At 37.9% G+C, this 20,428-nt stretch overlaps 1 protein-coding gene across 1 annotated transcript in view; it reads left to right on the top strand.

The window, feature by feature from the left end:
* The window catches only part of LOC107524097 (aldehyde oxidase 4-like), a 58,598-nt gene that overhangs the window by 25,599 nt on the left and 12,571 nt on the right, over positions 1 to 20,428 (top strand). Inside the window, exons 15-26 of the mRNA XM_016195866.2 lie at positions 1,833 to 1,995; positions 3,715 to 3,807; positions 4,509 to 4,678; positions 4,992 to 5,106; positions 5,624 to 5,746; positions 7,670 to 7,766; positions 12,341 to 12,465; positions 14,719 to 14,852; positions 15,891 to 15,978; positions 16,293 to 16,379; positions 16,571 to 16,762; positions 17,762 to 17,989. Coding sequence (XP_016051352.2) covers positions 1,833 to 1,995; positions 3,715 to 3,807; positions 4,509 to 4,678; positions 4,992 to 5,106; positions 5,624 to 5,746; positions 7,670 to 7,766; positions 12,341 to 12,465; positions 14,719 to 14,852; positions 15,891 to 15,978; positions 16,293 to 16,379; positions 16,571 to 16,762; positions 17,762 to 17,989 — 1,615 coding nt within the window. The remainder of the gene's footprint in view (positions 1 to 1,832; positions 1,996 to 3,714; positions 3,808 to 4,508; positions 4,679 to 4,991; positions 5,107 to 5,623; positions 5,747 to 7,669; positions 7,767 to 12,340; positions 12,466 to 14,718; positions 14,853 to 15,890; positions 15,979 to 16,292; positions 16,380 to 16,570; positions 16,763 to 17,761; positions 17,990 to 20,428) is intronic.

Here is a 20,428-nt window from a genome sequence, read left to right as displayed (position 1 = left end):
TACAAGTTTTTTCTCAGTTACCAGAAAGAACTTGATGCCTCCAAAGCATTTATATAGAAACTTTCATTTGTGAAAATTTTACAACTATAATCAATAATTTGGTCATTTACCAGTTTTTGCCTGTGTGCATGCCAGGCATGGTCTAGTTGCTGGAGATACAGCAGTGAGCAAACCGAAGTCCCAGATCTTGAGAATCTTGATTTTAGTACTTTTATTACCCAAGCTATTTGAGGTAAATCAACATTTCCAAGTTATGAAGTTAAAAAATAATAAAAACAAACAATCCAATTAAAAAATCAGCAGATGATCTGAATACATTTTTCCAGAGAAAACATACAGATGGCCAACAGGTACATGAAAAGGTGTTCAACATCACTAATCATCAGGGAAATGCAAATCAAAACCACAATGAGATATCACCTCACAGCTGTTAGAATGGCCATCATCAAAAAGACTAGACAGGCTGGGGAGGCTGTGTAGAAAAGGTAACCTTTATGAACTGTCGGCAAAAATGTAAATTGGTGGAGCCACTATGGAAAACAGTATAGAGGTTCCTCAAAAAATTAAAAATAGAACTACCATATGATCTAGCTATTTCATTTCTAGCTACTTATCCAAAGAAAATAAAAATACTACTCAAGCTTGGCCCAGGCGTGGTTCAGCGGTTAAGCATCGACCTAGGATCCAGGAGGTCTGGGTTCAATTCCCGGTCAGGGCACATGCCCCGGTTGTGGGCTCGATCCCCAGTTGGGGACTTGCAGGAGGCAGCCGATCAATGACTCTCATCATTGATGTTTCTGTCTCTATCTCCCTCTCCCTTCTTCTCTCTGAAATCAATAAAGATATATTTTAAAACAAAACACACAAAAAACCCACTACTCAAAACTATACATGTACCCATGTACCTTGTATCATTATTTAGAATAGCCAAGATATGGAAGCAACTTAAGTGTCCATTGATGGATGACTGGATAAAGACAGTGTGATATAAAGATACAATGGAATATTATTCAGCCATGAAAAAGAAGGAAATCTTGCCATTTGCAACAACATAGCTTGACCTTGAGGGAATTATACTAAGTGAAATAAGTCAGACAGAGAAGGACAAATATCATACAACCTCACTCATGTGTGAAGTACAAAACAAAACAAAAACCAAGCTCATGGATACGGAGAACAGACTGGTGGTTGCAGCCGGGGGAGGGGGAGATAAGATGGGCGAAGGGGTTAAAAAGTACAAATTTCCAGCTATAAAATTAATAATTCACACCCTTGCCGGGTGGCTCAGTTGGTTGGCGCTTCAGCCCCTACACCAAAAGGCTGTGGGCTCGATTCCCAGGCAGGGCGCACCCCTAGGCTGTGGGTTCAGTCCCCAGTCAGAGGGCGTACAGGAGGCAACAGATCTTTGTTTCGCTCTCCCTCCGCGCCCCCTCCCTAAAATCAATAAGCATATCCTTGGGTAATAAAAAAGTTCTCATCACAAGAAGAAGATACTGTACTACGTGTGGCGATGGGTGTTAACTAGACTTACTGAGGTGGTCACTTCACAACAGAGAATTCAAATATCGAATCATTATGTTGTATACCTGAAATTAATACAATGTTATAGGTTAATTATATCTCAGTTAAAAAGAAAAATAATAAAATGCTTTCAAGTAATAATAAAGGAAGACTTGGTAAGGAAAATTTGGGACCCACTGCATCAGATTCTGAAGAAAGCCAGTGACATTGGTGAGGGTATTTTGCATTGACTTCAAAGATGGATACAGCTCGCTCTCCATCTCCCCTTGTTCGGCCAGCTTAGCCGCTCTCTTTCTGCTCTTTCCTGCTAGGCATTGGGATGACCAGATGCTGAGCGACGCGTGCCAGTTGGTGCTCAGTGAGATTTACATTCCGCCGGGCGCTGAGGGGGGCATGGTCGAATACAGGCGAACCCTCATCATCAGCTTACTCTTCAAATTCTACCTCAAAGTGAGGCGAGGGCTGAATAGGATGGTAAGTGACTTCTCTGAGGCCCTGGGTGAGCGGATCTGCACCTGAAGGCCTTCCCCCCCCCCCCCCCGGTTTTGTTAATGCATCAAGGGTACCGGGCATGGGGCCCTCAGCGTGGGGCTCAGCCCCCCCCCCTCCTGTCGCTGTCCTTCCCTTCTCCTTCGCTCCTGGGCCCAGAAGGGGACAACCTACTTATTCCATTTGCCCTCTAATTTGTATGACAAATACTAATATGCATGCAGGTTGACCTACAGTAGCGAAAAACCTTTAGTAAGTATATTATAACATATTTTCCTATTTTAAAGAAAAATTTTTTTAAATAACACCGACTTTAATATTTAGAAAATGTGAATAAGCCGAAAAAGAGGAGAATCATTTGTAATCCCATCGCCGTAGCTAACCACTATCAATATTTTGGTGTGTACCCTTCTTTATGGATGTGTATGTATATGTATATGTGTCACATATTTACACCAATAGAACTGGTCACTTCACTTTGTAATACAAACATCTTTTTAAGTCATTAAATATTTTTCAGTGACATTATGACTTGATTGTGTGGCAAGATGTGTCATTATCTATTCCTTATGTTTAGATATTTAGATTTCTAGTTTTTTGTTAACTTTTTTTTTTCTTTTCTAGCCTAGTTTAAAGTGACAGTGGTTTCTCAAAATGTGGCCCATAACTGAGTGCCCCCTTGTTAACCCACGAGCTAACTCAAAAACGGCAGGCAAATGACTATACCCACATTTCTTTTATGCCTGAGAATTTTACTTTCTTAGTTCGTCCAGTTCTTTTTTATTATTCTATTAACATTGTTTATTATTAGTATTATCATATTCTATTATGTTTATTATATATGCTATTATGTGTACATAGTATTTTCAACATATTAATATGTAATCGGTATATATCTAATATATTATTATATGTAATCTATTACATATGTTTTTTATTTTACATCTGTTACATATTATCACAGATTCTCTAACATATTACACACTTTATGTTATATATTCTATCATTATAGAATGAGTCAAAGCACAGAGGAACACAATTTTAAAAATCAACTCTAATCCCATAATCCCATGATTAACATATGGATGCATACTTTTATATTTTTAAATTAAAAAAATGAGATCATACTGTACACAATTTTATAACCAATTTTTTCACTTTCATGTATTTCATGAGCATTTTTCAATGTCAGGTACACTTCTACAAAATTATTTTTAATGACTGCAGAATATTGCATTTTATGGCTATACCATAATTTGCTTGGCCATTTTCCTGTTGTTAGATGTTTAGTTTAATTCTAGTTTCTTCCCTATCACAAATAATCTGTAATTGGGCTTCCTCATAGATAACTCACAAGTCCCCTTTGTCCACTCCCTCAGTTGTTTCTTTGAGATCCATGCCCAGAAGACTGGCTTGGATTTGAAAGCACAGAGTCCATTTAGCAGTGTATACATACCTCCACTCGCTCAAAAAGGAGACCTGGTCATGAAGGGAAATCTTTACTTCCTGGAAATAACATTCACTTTTCTGTGCACATAAGTAGATGTAGTAATTCTTCAAATAACTGCTGTGAGCCTAGGGAACTTGAAGCTCAGAGTTCTTCTAACTGGCATCTAATATCTAGAATAACCCTATTTCTACATATGTTTTTCCAAGCTAGTCACTCAGATTGTAAAATTAAATGTGAAATAATCTTCTTTTTAGGATCCCCAGAAGTTTCCTGATATCCCAGAAAAGTTCATGAGTGCTCTAGACAATTTCCCCATAGGAACACCCCAAGGAATTCAGATGTTCCAGGTTGGTGGGTAGGGCTTTTGTTTTTAATCTGTTTATGCATTCATATGTATGAATTAGGCATGTATTTTCCTCTTTTTAATAGCTATATTTTGTATTACATGTAAAGATTAAGTCTACTAAAACCAGCTGATGTTAACCGTTGTCACCCACATACAACTTGCTTGGTTTAGCTTTTATGTTTTTACTCAAGACTAACACAAGGAGTTTGATTTTGAATCTCCCTTCTTCACTATTTTCAGTTTTGTTGCTTAAAATTTCCTCCTTTTCTTGGCCAATGTTATTCCTTTCTTTAAAACCTGACTCAACATTTACTGCTTCTAGAAAATCTTCCCTACTTTATTACAGCCACCCTGAATCTCCCAGGAAGCTGTATTTTCCTTGGACCATATTAGTTGTATAGTTGCGTAAATTATTCTTAATTACTCTATGAAATTGATCGTGTTATTTTAATGTATGTGTTCTGATTCCTCAACAAGGTTGTAGAATCCTTGAGGGCAGGAACAATGTCTTTGGGGGGGGTAGAGCCTGTAACCAAGACTATATTTCTTACTATAATACTCAATGGATATTTATTAACTCTGACTCATAGATGTAGATACCCAGTTGCCTGTAGTTTTTCTTGATTTGTGAGATATAACAGACCCAGTTTTCAGTACATGAGAATGTCTGGCAGTAAAATAACATGCTTTTTTCATTAACAGTGTGTGGATCCCTGCCAACCTCCTCAAGATCCAGTTGGTCACCCACTCATGCACCAGTCAGCCATTAAACATGCCACCGGGGAAGCTGTGTACATTGATGACATACCTCCTATCAACGAAGAACTCTTTCTGGCTGTAGTTACCAGCACCAGAGCTCATGCAAAGATCATGTAAGGAAATAAAAGACATCCCTATAAGTTACTGAAGTGCATTAACAATTTTATATTCAAACTGAGAGCTTATTGTATGTTTAAGTCAATTAAGAGTACTTATTTCCTCTTCTGGGTGGGAATCAGTCATTTTTAAAGCATGGTTTGAAAAAAATCTATGGCCAAGAGTCAGAACACCAATGTAGAATATTGCCCCATGATTTAGTTATGAGGTCCATTGCAGTTTTTTCCCCTGTGCTTGAGGAATTGTTTATATTGTACCCTGGACTTACCCTTGCAACTTTAATGTGTACTTTTAAATTTTCTCTCGTAGATTGATTGATGTTTCAGAAGCCCTGGCATTTCCAGGTGTTGTAGATGTGATAACAGCAGACGATGTTCCGGGAGATAATAACTATCTTGGAGAGATTTTCTATGCGCAGAATGAGGTGTGTGATTTGTATGTGGCTAATTACTCAAATACTTGGCTGAAAATGCTACGTCATAAAGACTTTCAGAGAACCACTGACTCCACCTCAGTGATGCTCAAATTTATTTTGAATTGTGAATCCTTTTGAGATTCTAATAAAAGCCACGAGCCCTCTCAAAGAAAGCGTCCAAAAAAGTCTTAACAGTCCTAGAAGCAATACAGAGCATAGGACATTAAAAGAACCAAAAGAACTTCAGGAATTTCAGGATGACTGGATCACCATGAGTGATTTGAGAATGGTGAGGAATGCAGCTGATGACAGTCATAGGCCAGATGTAATTAATTTCTGCATCTAATTTTTGTAGCCCCTAAATCCCACTCAAGCCACTATTTTAAATTTATTCTCATAGGTAGAAAATAACCTTTCTTTTGGTCACAAAAACCCAGTGGATAAATGTAAAAATTTGGGAACAATAAATCCTTTTTAGTGATTCTGTGTTTTAGCTAATTACATACAGCATGTGGCTTTCCTGCAGGTTATTTGTGTGGGTCAGATTGTCTGTACTGTGGCTGCTGATACCTACGCTCATGCGAGAGATGCTGCTAAGAAAGTGAAGATCGCTTATGAAGACATAGAACCCAGGATTATCACAATAGAGGTATTCGGGCCACTTTGTATCTTCAAGAATGACTAGGGTGGTGTACTCTTGACAGAATTCAACCCATGGAGTCACAAAATAGTATAAATTGAGCTTCACTTATACTTTATGTTCAGTGTCATCTATAGTTTTAGAAAGAAGGCGTCTGGATTCTGCACCTTGAGACATAATACTGAGAATTTTCCTGCCTGGATCCCCTTTCCTTCCTGTGTCTACTTTCTCCTCGCATGACCTCTTGCCAAGGAATGGCCTGAGAATATAGATAAGCAACACCAGAGAAAGGCCCTTACGGCTTCACATACAAAACTAGTCAATGAGAAAATCCAGAGCACTGCGAAACTCAGAACAAATCAATGCTTACTGAATGAGAGCATGGGTCCTCTCTATCTCCTTGCCCACTTCCTACTTAAGCACGAGTTCTGGGGATAGAATAACACTCAGATTCGGATTCTGGCTCTGCCATTTAATAGGCTATTAAATGAAAGCTTTGACAAGTTACTTAAATTCATCATATCTCAGCTTCCTCATCTGTAAAACAGGGACTATGAAAGTTCCTACAACAAAAGGTAATCTTGAGGTTTAAACGAGAGAATCCAAATAAAACGCTTAAAACAGCACCTGGAACATGGGATGCTTTGAATAAATGTCAGCTGCTGTTCTGTCTTATTCATGAGGCCAAGAACATATTCACGGTGCTTATATCCCTGGTGCCTAGCCAAGCACCAGGTGCTCAGTAATCGTGTGCTGGAAGGGTAGGTGCTTGCATAAGCAATGTGAAACCCAGCCAAGTAAGGTACGGTCTTCATCATCTTCCTTGATTCGCTCGTTTTTCCCCACAGTTTCCAAGTTCAAGCCTTTTCCAGTTATCTTTTAAATGCCTCTTAAATATGCCTCTTTTTTTCTATTCTCACTTTCACCCCTTTCCACCCTCCAGCCCTCACCATCTTATTGTCAGGTTTACTGCAATAATCATTTTAAAAGGCTCTTGGACTTTATCTCAAAATATCTACCTACCATATTAACTTTCTAAGCCACAAAGTTCATCAGACAACTTTTCCTTTAAAAAAAATTTTTTTTTAATGTCCCCTTAGATAAGGTTCTTAGTATGGAACTCAAGGTCTTTTATTGTCCAGCCTCTCTCCATCTTTCAAGCTCATCCAACTGTTTGTTTATTTATTTGTTTACTTACTTACTTTTAGAGAAAGAGAGAAAGGGAGAGAGAAAAAAAACAAACATTGATTTGTTGTTCTACTTATTTATGGATTCATTGGTTGATTCTTGTATGTGCCCTGAATGGGTATACGAACCAGCAACCTTGGTGTATTGGGACAATGCTCTAACCAACTGAGCTACCTGGCCAGGGCCCAACTGCTTCTTGATAGAAAACCTGTCCCCAGCCAGCTTGGCCTTGTTCTCATTTTGGCCCCTCAGCTAGTTTTTAACCTCAAACTATTGCTTTATGAGGTGCCCTTGACTTCAAGTGATTTCTAGTCTCTAACTGTCCTAATCCTATCCAATTCAGCACCTAATTTATAGGCCATCCTTAAGCATTTCCAGCCTCACCAAGCTCTTCCTTCTTGGCCTCTCTTTAATCTATTATCTATTATCTGCCCCCTCACTACAAAGTGGGCACCTAATACCAAGCTCCCTAAGGTCAGCAAACCAGAGGGTGGGATTGTGTTTTATATATCCTTGCTCCCTGCAGCTCTTCCTCCAATCCCTGAGCAAAACTAAGTCATCACCAATGCCTGTAATCCATTGTAACACAATTTCTGTGGCTCTCCAAATTGCTCAGATTGTCTTGGTGTGTGAAGATTTGATAGAGGAGAAGCATGGGATTTTGATGGGGTTTGAATGGCTTATTAGAATATTTTAAAAAATAATAAATAAAAACTTTTGTTTTGGTTTATTTTTTCCCTGCAGCAAGCCCTAGAGCACAATTCATTTCTTAGTGGTGAGAAAAAAATTGAGCAAGGAAATGTAGAGCAAGCCTTTAAGCATGTTGATCAAATCATTGAAGGTAAGTGGTCTTGGGCCAGAAAAGTGAAGCTTCTGGAGTTGAGGACTCCAAATGAATTAACTGGTTTGAGAAATACTGAAACTCTAAGGCAAAGCTTCTCAACCCTAGTGTGATTTTTAAAACACAATTTAAAATGCACAAATAATAAGTTTACAGCTTGATAAAATTTTACATATGTAGCAATCTATGTAAATACTGCCCACGTCAAGATATAGAACATTTCCAGGACCCTAGAAAGCTTCCTTATGCTCCCTGTAGGTCAGTAACCTTTCGAAAGCTCTCATTCTATAGATTAGCTTTACCTGTTTTAAACTTCATAAAAATGGAAACTAGAGTATAACTTCTTTTGTGCCTCCTTCTTATATTCAACATGATGTATGGAAGATTCATCCATGTTGTTGCATAGATCAGTAGTTATTTTTTTGTTCAGAAGTATTCCTTTGTATAAATATTCTATAATTTCTTTATCTATTCTACTGTTGATGGACATTTGAATTGGTTTCAACTTGGGACTATTGTAAATAAAGTTTCTAAAAACACTATTGTGATCCAAAAAGGGGTGTCATGATCAATGTAACCAAAAGTAACCTCACAGGGTGATCTGATCATAAATTCCTAACTTGGTGAGTAGTTACACACCAAGCATATAACTTCCTTAGTAAAAGTTTTATATTTGTTTTAAGCAAGCCCTGTCCTTTGTTTCTGTGCATCTAGATTAACATACCTTTGAAATGCCTCTCTTTTAGGCCCCTCTGAAGCCTAACCCCCCTCAAGAAAGCACATAATCTTGTTAACTAGCCTATAATAAATCCCTTCCTTGTTTTCTCCCACCTTTATGTAATTTTCCTTACATCCCTTCCTTAATTCCACATGTATAAAAGAAACTGCAAAACTGTCATTTCTGGAGCATTTGAGATCTTGCTTCCTAGCAATGTCATCAGTCTGGCTCAAATAAATTCATAAATGTTCTCTTCAGGTTTGGACATCTTTACATCAACACTGTTATGCATGTCTTTTGGTGAATATAACTCATTTCCAACGGAATATACCCAGGAATAGAATTGCCATATGTTAGTCTTTTTATACGTTTACCTTTAGTAGTTAATGCCAAGCATTAAAAAAAAATTGTTTTAATTTTACTCCTATTAACAATTATGGAAGTTTCATTGCTCTGCTGTTATTGTCAGCCTTTTTAATTTATGTAATTGATGGGTACATAGTAGTATCTTATTGCAGATTTGATTGAATTTCTTTAGTGACTAATGATGTTGAACCCTTTTCATATGTATGTTGGCCATTTTTATATGCTCTTTGGTGAGATGTTCAAGTCTGCCTGTTTTTTAATTAATTAAATTAAAAGTGATCATTAATTATAATTACAAATAATTGACTTTGATAAAGTTAGTATAATAATTGATTTACTTACTGATTTATAGAAAGTTTTTATGTTTTTGATATGAGTTCTTTGTTAGTTATGGGTATTGCAAATACCTTCTCCTACTCTGCAGATTGCATTTCCACTGTCTTCATAGTTCCTTTTCATCAACAAAAGCTCTTGACTTTAATAAAATCTGATTTATCAGTCTTCTTTATGATTAGTGCTTTTGTGCCATGAAGAAATTTTTGCCCATCTAAAGGTCATGAAGATATTTACCTGTGGTTTCTCCTAGAAGCTTGATAATAATGTTTAGCTTTGACATGTAGGTCTATGATCCATCTCAAATTAATTTTTCTGTATTGTGTGAGACAGAGGTCAACATTGATTTTTTTTCCAAATGGATATCCTACTAACCTAGCACCATTTATTGAAGACTTTATTTTTTTTTCCTTATTGAATTGCAACTCAGCTTTTATTGTTTTCCGGGTGTTTACATTTGTGTTGCTCTATTTCTGAACTCAATTACATTCCACTCATCTTTTTATCTATACTGTGCTAATACCACACTATCTTACTTTCTGTAACTCTATACTAAGTCTTGAAATTTGATAGTGTAAGGTCTCATTGCTATGTCTTCTTCAATATGACCTTAGCTATTATAGGTTCTTGGTATTTTTATATACATTTATCATCAGTTCATTAATTTTCATGAATGATAATTTACTGGAATTTTTTTCTGAAATTGCATTGAAACGATATCAATTTGAGAGAATTGAAATTTCAACAATATTAAGTTCCAATCCATGAACATGGTAGACCTTGCCTTTTATTTAATAAAGATTTACTTTCATTTCTCTCAGTAATTTCGTAGTTTTCACTAAAAAGTAATCTTGCACATTCTCCTTAATATTCATTCCTAGTATTTGATGTTTCATGATACTTCAGCAAATGATATTTTTATTTAATTTTCTACTTATTTGTGTCTAATATAAAAAGCACAATTAGTTTTTGTATATTTATTATATATCCAGGAACTTTGCCAAATTCACTTATAATTTCAATAGTCTTATAGATTCTCTTGAATTTTCACTGTATATAATTATATCATAACAGTTTTATCTTTTTCAATCTCGGTACTATTATTTATTTGTTTGTTTGTTTTGACTTACTGCCCTGGCTAAAACCTAATTAGTATGGCTTTTTAAAATATCAATACCTAGATCTACACCAGACCAATGAAATCAGAACCTTGGAGTATAAGGTCAAAGTATCAGTATTTTTTTTAAGTTCCCCAAGTGGGTGATTTTAAGGTGTGGCCAGGGTCAAGAGCCACAGCTGTCTTTACTAGGAGTATCACTACTGGTCTTAGGTATGAGAAAATAACAATTCTCACAGGACCTATTACCTATTTCTAAACTGAAATGGCAAGTGCTATAAGCTTTTATCTTTTGCTACAACCTGGGAAAGGCCTTTAGAACACTTGTTTCCCAAAAGCATTCTGTTTAAGAAGAAAATGCCAACTGCCTCCCAATTATAAAAATAATTCACTACCTCAGAATAGCAGTTAGATACTATCAGGAAAGTCATGAGAGATGCTCAGAGGTTTGATAGTATCCATAATTTGTGCCAGACATTCATTACTTCATAAAAGAAACTAAATGAGATTTTGTGAAGCCTATAAATTAGGCTAACTGTTATTTAGTAATAATAATACTATCATGTAATAACATTCATCAAGTACTTACTATACCAGACACCATGCTAAGCATGTATTATATTATTTAAACATGACAACAATCCTAAGAAATGAATATTTTTAAACCTATTTTAAGTTCCTAAGTATTTACTGCTTACTATTTAATATGCATGCAGAACAACTCTGAGAAGGAACATATATCAGTAGCTCCATTTTAAAAATGAAGAAACTGAGGCTTAAAAAACTAGGTAACTGACTGAGGTCTCATATTCAGTTTACAATAGAGCCAGAACTGGAGCCCAAGACTAAATGACCCAAAGGTCCTTGCTCTTAACCACAATAGTATATTTTCTTTGAATTTTTATACTCACCCTAGGAGCAATGGAGTCACAAGGTGCTAGCTCTTTGTCATTTAGGATTTTGGCCATTGTGGGAGTTCAAAGTTTTAGCACAAGTGGAAATTTTGAAATATGAAGGGAATTTGGAATTTGGGCAGAAATGACTAAGAATTACAGAGTATGCCAACACAGAGAAGCAGTGTAGTTAAGAGTGAGGATCCTGGAATCAGATTGCCTGGGTTTGAATCCCAGCTCTGTTTTTTACTGGCTGTGTGGCCTTGGGCAGCTTACTTAACTTTTCCATATCTCAGTTTTTTAGTATGAGGATTAAATGAATTATCTGTAACTTGCTACACCTCAGAACAATACCTAGCATATTGTAAAAATGATATAATTGTTAAATAAATTTGAGTTTAGATTAAAGTCATATATACATGCTAAAAACAAAGGTTTTTTGGGGGGAGGACTCACATTCTAATGTCCCAAGAAATAATTTCAAGAAATCCTTTGACTCCTGGCAAAACAATTCACTTATTTTAACTACACATGAATCTTTTGGCTAGTTTTAAAGTAAAAATATCGCTTTCCAAATATTTAAACTAGAGCCAAATGCCTCTTGGTACAGCCTACAAAATGATAAGGATGTTTTAACCAAGCCAAAAATCTCAGACAAACCAGTAAGAACAGGCTACAAAACGGGTAGGAAAGAGTGTTTTGTGTTCTTTGGTAAGATGCTTATCCTCAGTGTGACTCAATAATTCTAATGTTACCTAACTGAGGTATACATATTATTATTACCCGTACTTTACAGATAAAGAAATGAGGCTTTAACAAGTTGGCCAAACCCACTGAGCAAGGAGATAACAGAGCCTGGATATGTGGCCAGCTTAGTCTGTGTGTTCAAGTCCAGCACAGCATGGATCTCACCACCCACTAGACAGATGAGGAAACTGAGCCCAAGAGAAGGGGTGTGAATTACCCATAGTCACCCAGCTGGTTGGGTACAGTGAGAATTAATTAGAAAAGTGGTTTAACCAAAATATTTAAAGCCCAGTTCTCCATAAGCTGAAGCAACTGGCTCTTTATAAACCAAACACCACTGACAGCCTCCATCCAATGTGAGACTTTCAAGTAAACATTGCCCTTTGTTTATGCTTTACAGGTGAGGTTCACGTGGAAGGACAGGAACATTTTTACTTAGAAACACAAAGTTTCCTGGCTATCCCAAAACAAGAAGACAAAGAAATGGTGTTACACATTGGGACACAGAATCCATCTGCCGTGCAGGTAACAGGGTATTTTTGGAAAATGATACTCCAGATGACTGTGTGGCATGAGGCCCTTACTACCAGGTATTCCTCTCCAGGGGCCTTTTGATTGCTCTTACTCCCCCATCTCAAACTCCCTGCACAGTTGACACTAGCTAAAGTCTAGAATGGAGAAAGTGGGCAAATATTTCCCTAAATGGGCAGAATTTTCAAAGAGATCTGAAATTTTTGCCCCCTTCCAAAATATAGGGCAAAGTTTATCTTTGCTTTATAACAGTTGATAGTGTAAAACTTAATCTTAGTAGGACACTTACATTTCCCATTGCTTTTCTATATGAATTGGTAGTACATGTGTATTTAAATTTTCCTTGTGGTTGATTTGTGTAGCTTCTCAATATGAATGTTTTTGTGTATTTGTGGTGCACATGTAAATTGATTGCATCTCCAAGATATTTCAGCCCATACCTTAGAGTGTGAATTCCACTCCTATTCTAGTGGTTGAAATATAGAAATTATTTCCACCCCCAGGCAAGTAAAGAAAACCTCTGACATTCCCTTTTCCTGAAATGTGGACGGGTAGGTACCAGAACAGTTCCAGGCACTGGGAAATACTTAAATAATGATACTAGGAGGAGGAGGAGTTACAAGCATCACTGAATGGAAAAGCTGGGGGCTTCCTGGGAGAGCACAGTGAGCTGGTACCTTGAGGTCTTAAAGGGGTGGGTAGGCCCAATGGGAAGAAGAAGCTACCAACTGCATTCAAGGCAAAATGAAAGGGCAGGGGAGTGATGCTGAGCTGGGATGTGCTGCAGCTTCCATAGTTGCAAGTTTTGAACTTGGCAGAGGACTGTGTAAACATGTGCTTTCCCCTAAGCAGCTACGTGACCTCCTACAAGTCATTGGGCATCAATATTTTTTTCTGTAAATTGAGGAAGGTGACAAAGATCACCTCTGAGGTCTCTTTTCATAGACAGTATGTGTCTCTGGGCTCTGAATGGATAACATGTATGTCCTAAGGTCACCATTAATGTCTACCATCAGCAGCTCTTAGGGTACAGTCAGTCATCTCCATAACAGTAGGCATTTCCCCGGGGCAACTAGGGCACTGGTACATACAGCTCACAGCCAAGAACCTGGGGCGGTATCAAAAGCAGGCTCAACAAAGGATTTGAATAGACATTTCTCCAAAGAATGTCTATGAATGACTAAAAAGCACATGAAAATATGTTCAGCATCATTAGTAGGAAATTCAAATCAAAACCACAGCAATACCACTTCACACCCCCCAGGACAGCTATAATCAAAAAGACAGATAATAATAAGTGCTGACAAAGATGTTGGAAATTGAACCTTCATACATGCCCATGAAAAGTGGCACTTTGGGAAATAGCTTGGCAGTTTCTCAGGATGTTAAAAATAGAGTGGCCATATAACCCAGCAGTTTCGTGACTACATATCTACTCAAGAGAAATGAAAACATATGTCCACACAAAAACTTATACATGAATATTCATAGCAGCATTGTTCACAGTAGCCAAAAGTGGAAACAATGCAAATGCTCATCAACTAATAAGTAGATAAAAAATGTGATGGTATCTCTATAAAATGGAATATTATTCAAACATAAAAAAGAATGGAGTAGCCCTGACTGAGTGACTCAGTTGGTTGGAGCATTGTCCCATACACCAAAAATGTTGGGGATTCCATTCCCAGTCAGGAAACATACCTAGGTTAGGGGTTCAATCCCCAGCTGGGGTATGTATGAGAGGCAATTGATCGATGTTTCTCTCTCTCTCCCTCCCCCTTCCTCTTTCTCTAAAATCAGTAAAAACATATACTCTAGTGAGGATTTTTTAAAAAAGGAAAGAATGGAGTACTGCTACATACTACAACATGGATGAACCTTGAAAACGTAATGCTAAGTAAAAGAAGCCGGTCACAAAAGACTGCATATTGTATTATTGCACATATATGAAATATTCAGAATAGGCAAATCTATAGAGACAGAAAGCAGATTAGCAGTTTCCTAGTGTTGGGGTGTTAGGGGAAGTTGAGATTAGGGGAGTTTAGAAGTGACTGCTTAATAGATACAAGGTTTTTTTGGGATATTAAAATATTCTGAATTCAATTGTGATGATGGTTGCACACTTCTGTAAGTGCTGTATTTGTTGAATTACTGAATTTCTTTTACTAGGCAGAGGGGAAGTACATGGATGAGGTAATAAACTATTAAATTTCACTTAATGTGGCTTCGGGGACATATCTCTTGTAGGAATTTGTGGCTGCAGCATTAAACGTCCCAAGGAATAGAATCACCTGCCATATGAAAAGAGCTGGAGGAGCATTTGGGGGGAAAACGACCAAGTCCGCTGTGCTAGGAGCTGTCAGTGCTGTGGCTGCCAACAAGTAAGAGTCACAGTGACAGCTATTAATGTCAGAAGTCCTAGCAGGACAGATGCCACCCATGTCCTTCCAACCCTGCAACCCAGTGTTCATTCCATTGGTCACAGAATTTTATTTCCAAAGGGTGTGGTTAACATGTGGGTGAAGGAACACTGGACCTGGAGCCAGAGAACCTGTGTTCAAGCCCTGCTCTGCCAGCTCACCGACAATGTCACCTTAGACAAGTTGCCTCAGGGTCCTCACCGGTAAAGTGGAGAGAACAAGGTCTACCTGTTTCACAGTGGTTGTGTGGAATAAATGTAATCACTATAAATTTTGACTGATTGCACAGACATAACTATGTTTTACTTCTTGATGAACTGCATTGACTTTCACTCTTTAAAATGTTTATTTTAAATTGTTAAAATAAATCAAGCTGAGATGGCTGACTGGAAGGAAGGTTAAAGGCCCAACTTTACAAGGGATACATTTTTGCATGAAATACAGCAGGGCCTGCTGCTGCCTGGGAATGTTCACTTAGCCAGACACAGGAATAGCCATGACTTTTGTGAACCTTTTACATACCGAAGTTCATTAAGTATGTTCAGGACAAACTGAACTTATCAGACTATAGCTGCGAAAAGAAAACCTGTAACATTTTAGTTCATTGGCACTTTCCAACAATAGCAAAGACTGTCCAAAGTAAACATCATAATACTGTAACCTGCTAATACATATAATCACAAAATACTCATACAATGCCTTCATGTAATATAAAAAAGAAATAAAAGGAAAGTAACTTATAACTAAATAATGTATCATTTCAACATCAAAATTCTCAGACATAACTAAATCAGAATGATAGCAGTAATAGGGATTTTTTTGTTTTGGGGGTTTTTTTACATTTTAATGTCCCCTCAAACTTCCAAAATGTTGTTTAAGATATGTTACTACCCACATTAAAAGCCGCTAAGTTAGATTATTTCCAGTCCCCTTTCACCATCTCCATGTTTCTACAACTTTATGAAGCATCTAGCATATTAACAGAGTCACTTCCTATAGGACTGGTCGCCCAATCCGGTTTATTCTAGAACGTGGTGATGACATGCTGATAACTGCTGGCCGCCACCCACTCCTGGGAAAATACAAAGTGAGTGAGAGCAAAAATTTTAGGAAACTGCCTAAAACATTGTCCAGTGACAACCAATCAATAGTAAAGACAATTACTAAATTCCATACCAATTGAAAGGGGTATTTGGGTACTATCCAAACCAATCAGAACTTTCTGTTGGGATCGTATGGTCAACTTGGGCACCATCATCAGTAATCTTCTGATGACTGTCATATCGAATCTTGTTCATAAGCTGGGTAGAGATTGCCAATTGTGATCAGATGTGTTTGTGTGCAGCATGGCCTGGTTGTAAAGAACTACTGAGAAAATGGTTTTGTTATATCACTTTGCAGATTGGATTCATGAACAATGGTGTGATCAAAGCTGCTGATGTTGAATATTATGTCAATGGCGGATGCACTCTTGATGAGTCTGAAATGGTAAATAAGAAATGTGCCATTCCCGTAGGTTACCAGTTGAGAATGGCTCATACATGTGTCATACTTTATTTGCATAGATATTTGTCTTGCAAATTAGACAAATTCTGTGAAGAGTTTGTGTTAGAGATAAAATTTGGATAAGTGGTTTTGAATATTTGCTAGATGTGAAGTTTTGTTTTGTTTTAATTCAGGTGATAGAGTTCATTGTGCTGAAATCTGAAAATGCATATTTCATTCCTAACTTCCGGTGCCGCGGTAGGGCTTGCAAAACAAATCTACCATCCAACACTGCTTTTCGAGGATTTGGCTTTCCCCAGGGTACACTGGTCGCTGAATCTTACATAACTGCTGTGGCATCTCAATGTGACTTACTCCCTGAAGAGGTAGGTAATCAGTCAGAATCCCCTAACAAAACTCTGACACCATTAGTTCAAATATATCTTGAGCACCTAAATATAGCCTTATGTTAGCTTCTAAGATTCAGTGAAAGTATATTGTTTATGAATCAGTAAACTTTTACTGTATAACAAGTCAACCAAGACATAGTGGATTAAAATAGCAAATAGTATTTCTTCTGATTCTGTGGGTCAACTTCTGGGTAGCACTTATGGTCTGGGTCAGCTTAACTGGAGTGTTATGGTCTAAGACAGATTTACTTCCATATCTGGTAGTCATTGACTGACTAGTCTAACCAATATCTCAGTTAGGAAGGCTCATCTCTGCTCCACAGGATCTCTCATCCTCTAGTAGGCTAGCCCAGATTAGTTCTCATGGTGGTTCATAGATTTTCCAGGAGTAGTAAGAACATGGCAAGCCACAATGCACAAGCACTTTTCAAATCTCTGCCTGTATTACATATGTGTTGTCTTGTTGTCCAAAGCTAGTCACATGGCCAGCCCCAGAGTCAGTGTGAAACCACCCAAAGGCATGAATAAGGAGACTGGCATTATTATAGCCATTTGTGCAAACATTGTACCATAGTTCAGATTTTGAAGAGCTAATTTGAGAACAGTTAATAATAAAGAAATATTGTGTAGAAGTAAGAATTTTGAGTCAGGAGAAATTTGTCTCACCACTAACAAAGCTTGTCACAGGAATCATACCTACTATCTCTCAAGATTATTGTAAAGTTGATTGAGATCATACACTTAGCCTGCAGCCTGGAACATATGAAGTGTTCAATAGTAGTTTCTATTGTTGTTATCATTATTGTTATTATCATTATGTTTATATGTTTACATTTGCACTTACATATTTATAGCCATTTAAATAGTTGTTTCTTTTTTTAGAAAGACTTTCTTCATGTTAGATAAATAACAAAAACACATGCTTCACATATGGAATAGCATGTATCCTTGAAATGTTTTTTTCTTGTCTTTCAGGTTAAAGAAATAAACATGTATAAGAGAATCAGCAAAACAGCCTTTAACCAGATATTTAATCCAGAGCCTTTGCGAAGATGTTGGAAAGAGTGTCTGGAAAAATCTTCATTCTATGCTAGGAAAAGGGATGCTGAGGAATTTAACAAAAATAATTACTGGAAGAAGAAGGGGCTTGCTGTGGTCCCCATGAAATTTACCGTTGGGAACACTGAGGCCTACCAAAATCATGTGAGTTTGGGAGAGATGTCTTCCCAACAAAAGCCCTTTTCCATATGACTAGCTGTATGAAAAAGGCTATTTTGAGCCACTACTGGACATGGAAGTGCAGCTATCTTTCTCTAGGGAGAAAGAAGAAACTGAGACAGTTTCCTATAACAGGAAACAAAATGGGCTTAGGCAAGCATTGGAGACCATCGGTATTAGGGAAGACCTGGTGTGACACGGTACCAGGGACTTCAGAAAGCAATCAACTGATAAAGTCCAGCTCACGAGGGTCTGGCCTTGGGCAGGGCCCCAAAGACGAGTATTGAAGGATGGGGTCAAATTTCAAATCCATGAAAGAACTGGAGGGAGCAAAGGACCCCTTTCTCTCTTTCCTAATTTCTTAGTGACAGCAGTCATTTGAAGACAGAGCTTTCAAAAAACACATGAGAACAGACAGAGCGTCTCCATTCACACAGAAACCCAAGGGCATCATACCGAGGCTCCATGACTACTGTGCCTTCTTTTCACTTTCACCTTAAACAGTTTTTTGTGAAGTTCTGTTTCTGATTCTGTCATTTATTTACGTACTTATTTACTTTTCTATTTGCTTCTATCCCCACCAGTTTCTGAAATATCCTCCTAACCAAACCCACAGAAAGAACAGAGTACAGGTCCCTACATGGTGTGAATGAAGAATGACTGAGCTATCTCTTATGAAAGTTTCTCTCTGTTCACTCCCTTCCTCAGAGTCCACTAACAAGGTAGAAAGCAAAATGAGAAGAAGGGAGGGGAAGGTCAGCAGCACTGCACTCTTGGAGCAGATGACCAGTCTTTCCCCCCAGGGAATGTTTCTGAAGCCATAATAACATACAGACCCCCTTTGAAGGGAAAAAATTGGGGGGACTCTCAACAGTCATTTAAATTATTTATTTTAATGTCATTTAACTGTGTATGACCACAAACAAAGAACAAGTTTCTTATAGCTCTTATGCCTTTATAAAACACAAATGAATTTGGAAATTAAATAAAAGTAGTATTATAAATGCCAGTAATATTCAAAATAGTAGCATTAACTTAATATGGTGGATGATGTTGCTTTTCCAAAACTGAATCCTCACTCACAAAAGGATAGTGGTTCTGGCTGCTGCCACATTTCAAGTCATTTTGAAGTCTTAATCCTAAATGTCTGTGTAGGGTGTGATGACTCACTGTCTCACCTCTTGTCTCTAATATGCCCCTCAATTAAAGTAGGCCTACTTGGTGTTTATACAATAATCAACATGAAATCTAACACAGGCTCTGAAAGCACATGGCAATACCCTTTGAACATGGTCATCATTACTCGTTAGAGGGTCATGAGGTGAAAATACAAAGTTTAGAAGTTCCTATGGAGACCTTGATGGTCCTGAGACTGGCGTAGCTAAATTAGTTGAGAGATATATATTATCCTCACCTGAGGATATATATTTTTTAATTGATTTGAGAGAGAGAGAGAGAGAAATACTGATGTGAGAGAGAAACATCGATCAATTGCCTCCTGTACGCCCCCCCCCCCGCCCCCAACCGGGATCAAACCCAAAGCTTAGGTATGTGCCCTAGCCGGGAATCAAATCCTCAACCTTTTTTGGTGAACGGGACCATGCTCCAACCAACTGAGCCACCTGGCCAGGGCTAAATTAGTTGATATTTTGAATTCGTAATGGTAGGGGCACAGGCATCAACATGGGGATAGAGGTCCTAAAGGGGAAGATGCAGGGTTCTGGGCCATGTCCATGAGCATATGATGCAGATTGCTTAAGAAAAATTCCAACGACTTGCAGAACTTCCAACATAGCCCAGCCTCCTCCTTCCTTGACTTCTCAGCCTGGTTCCTGGAGCCACTGCCCAGCCCCAGAGACTGACAATAGCATTTAGTTTGAAGGAGGCAGCACAGCATGGGTGTGGAGGACACTGGGCTCAAGTTAGGAGTTGTGGGTTCCATTCCTGACTTTACCTCAAACTAGACACAGGGTTTGGCCAAGCCTCTTCTTCTTCAGACCTATTCCCCCACATGCAAAGTGAAAAATCTGGACTAAACTTATAGATCCCAAACCTGTCCAATCATCAAAATCATGTGGGAGCTTTAAAAAAAGGGAGAGGGAGGCATATTTGGGTTCCACCTCCAACCTTCAACTCAGTTGAAATTTCCAGAATGGGACCATACCCATTGATTCCCAAGGTTGGCAGCATTTGGAAACTATTAAAACATCTCAAGGTTCTTCCAGTTCCCCTAGTATCCAGTGGAAGCTTTGCCTGGACATTTACTTATACAATTTCCATTTGCTTTAAAATTTAATTTTTATGTTCAAGGGGAAAGAATAATAAAATATTGTACAGGTGGTGCTTTGGAGAGGTAGCTTCCAAGGCAACCACACAAGGCCTCCAGGAGGCAGCAGATGGTGGGAGTGGAGATGAGCGTCATTC

This window comes from Miniopterus natalensis, chromosome 8 (genome assembly GCF_054644295.1).
Source record: "Miniopterus natalensis isolate mMinNat1 chromosome 8, mMinNat1.hap1, whole genome shotgun sequence".
In the NCBI taxonomy this organism is placed as follows: domain Eukaryota; kingdom Metazoa; phylum Chordata; class Mammalia; order Chiroptera; family Miniopteridae; genus Miniopterus; species Miniopterus natalensis.
Note: the sequence above shows the minus strand (reverse complement) of the source record. Positions and strands in the feature narration are given on the sequence as shown.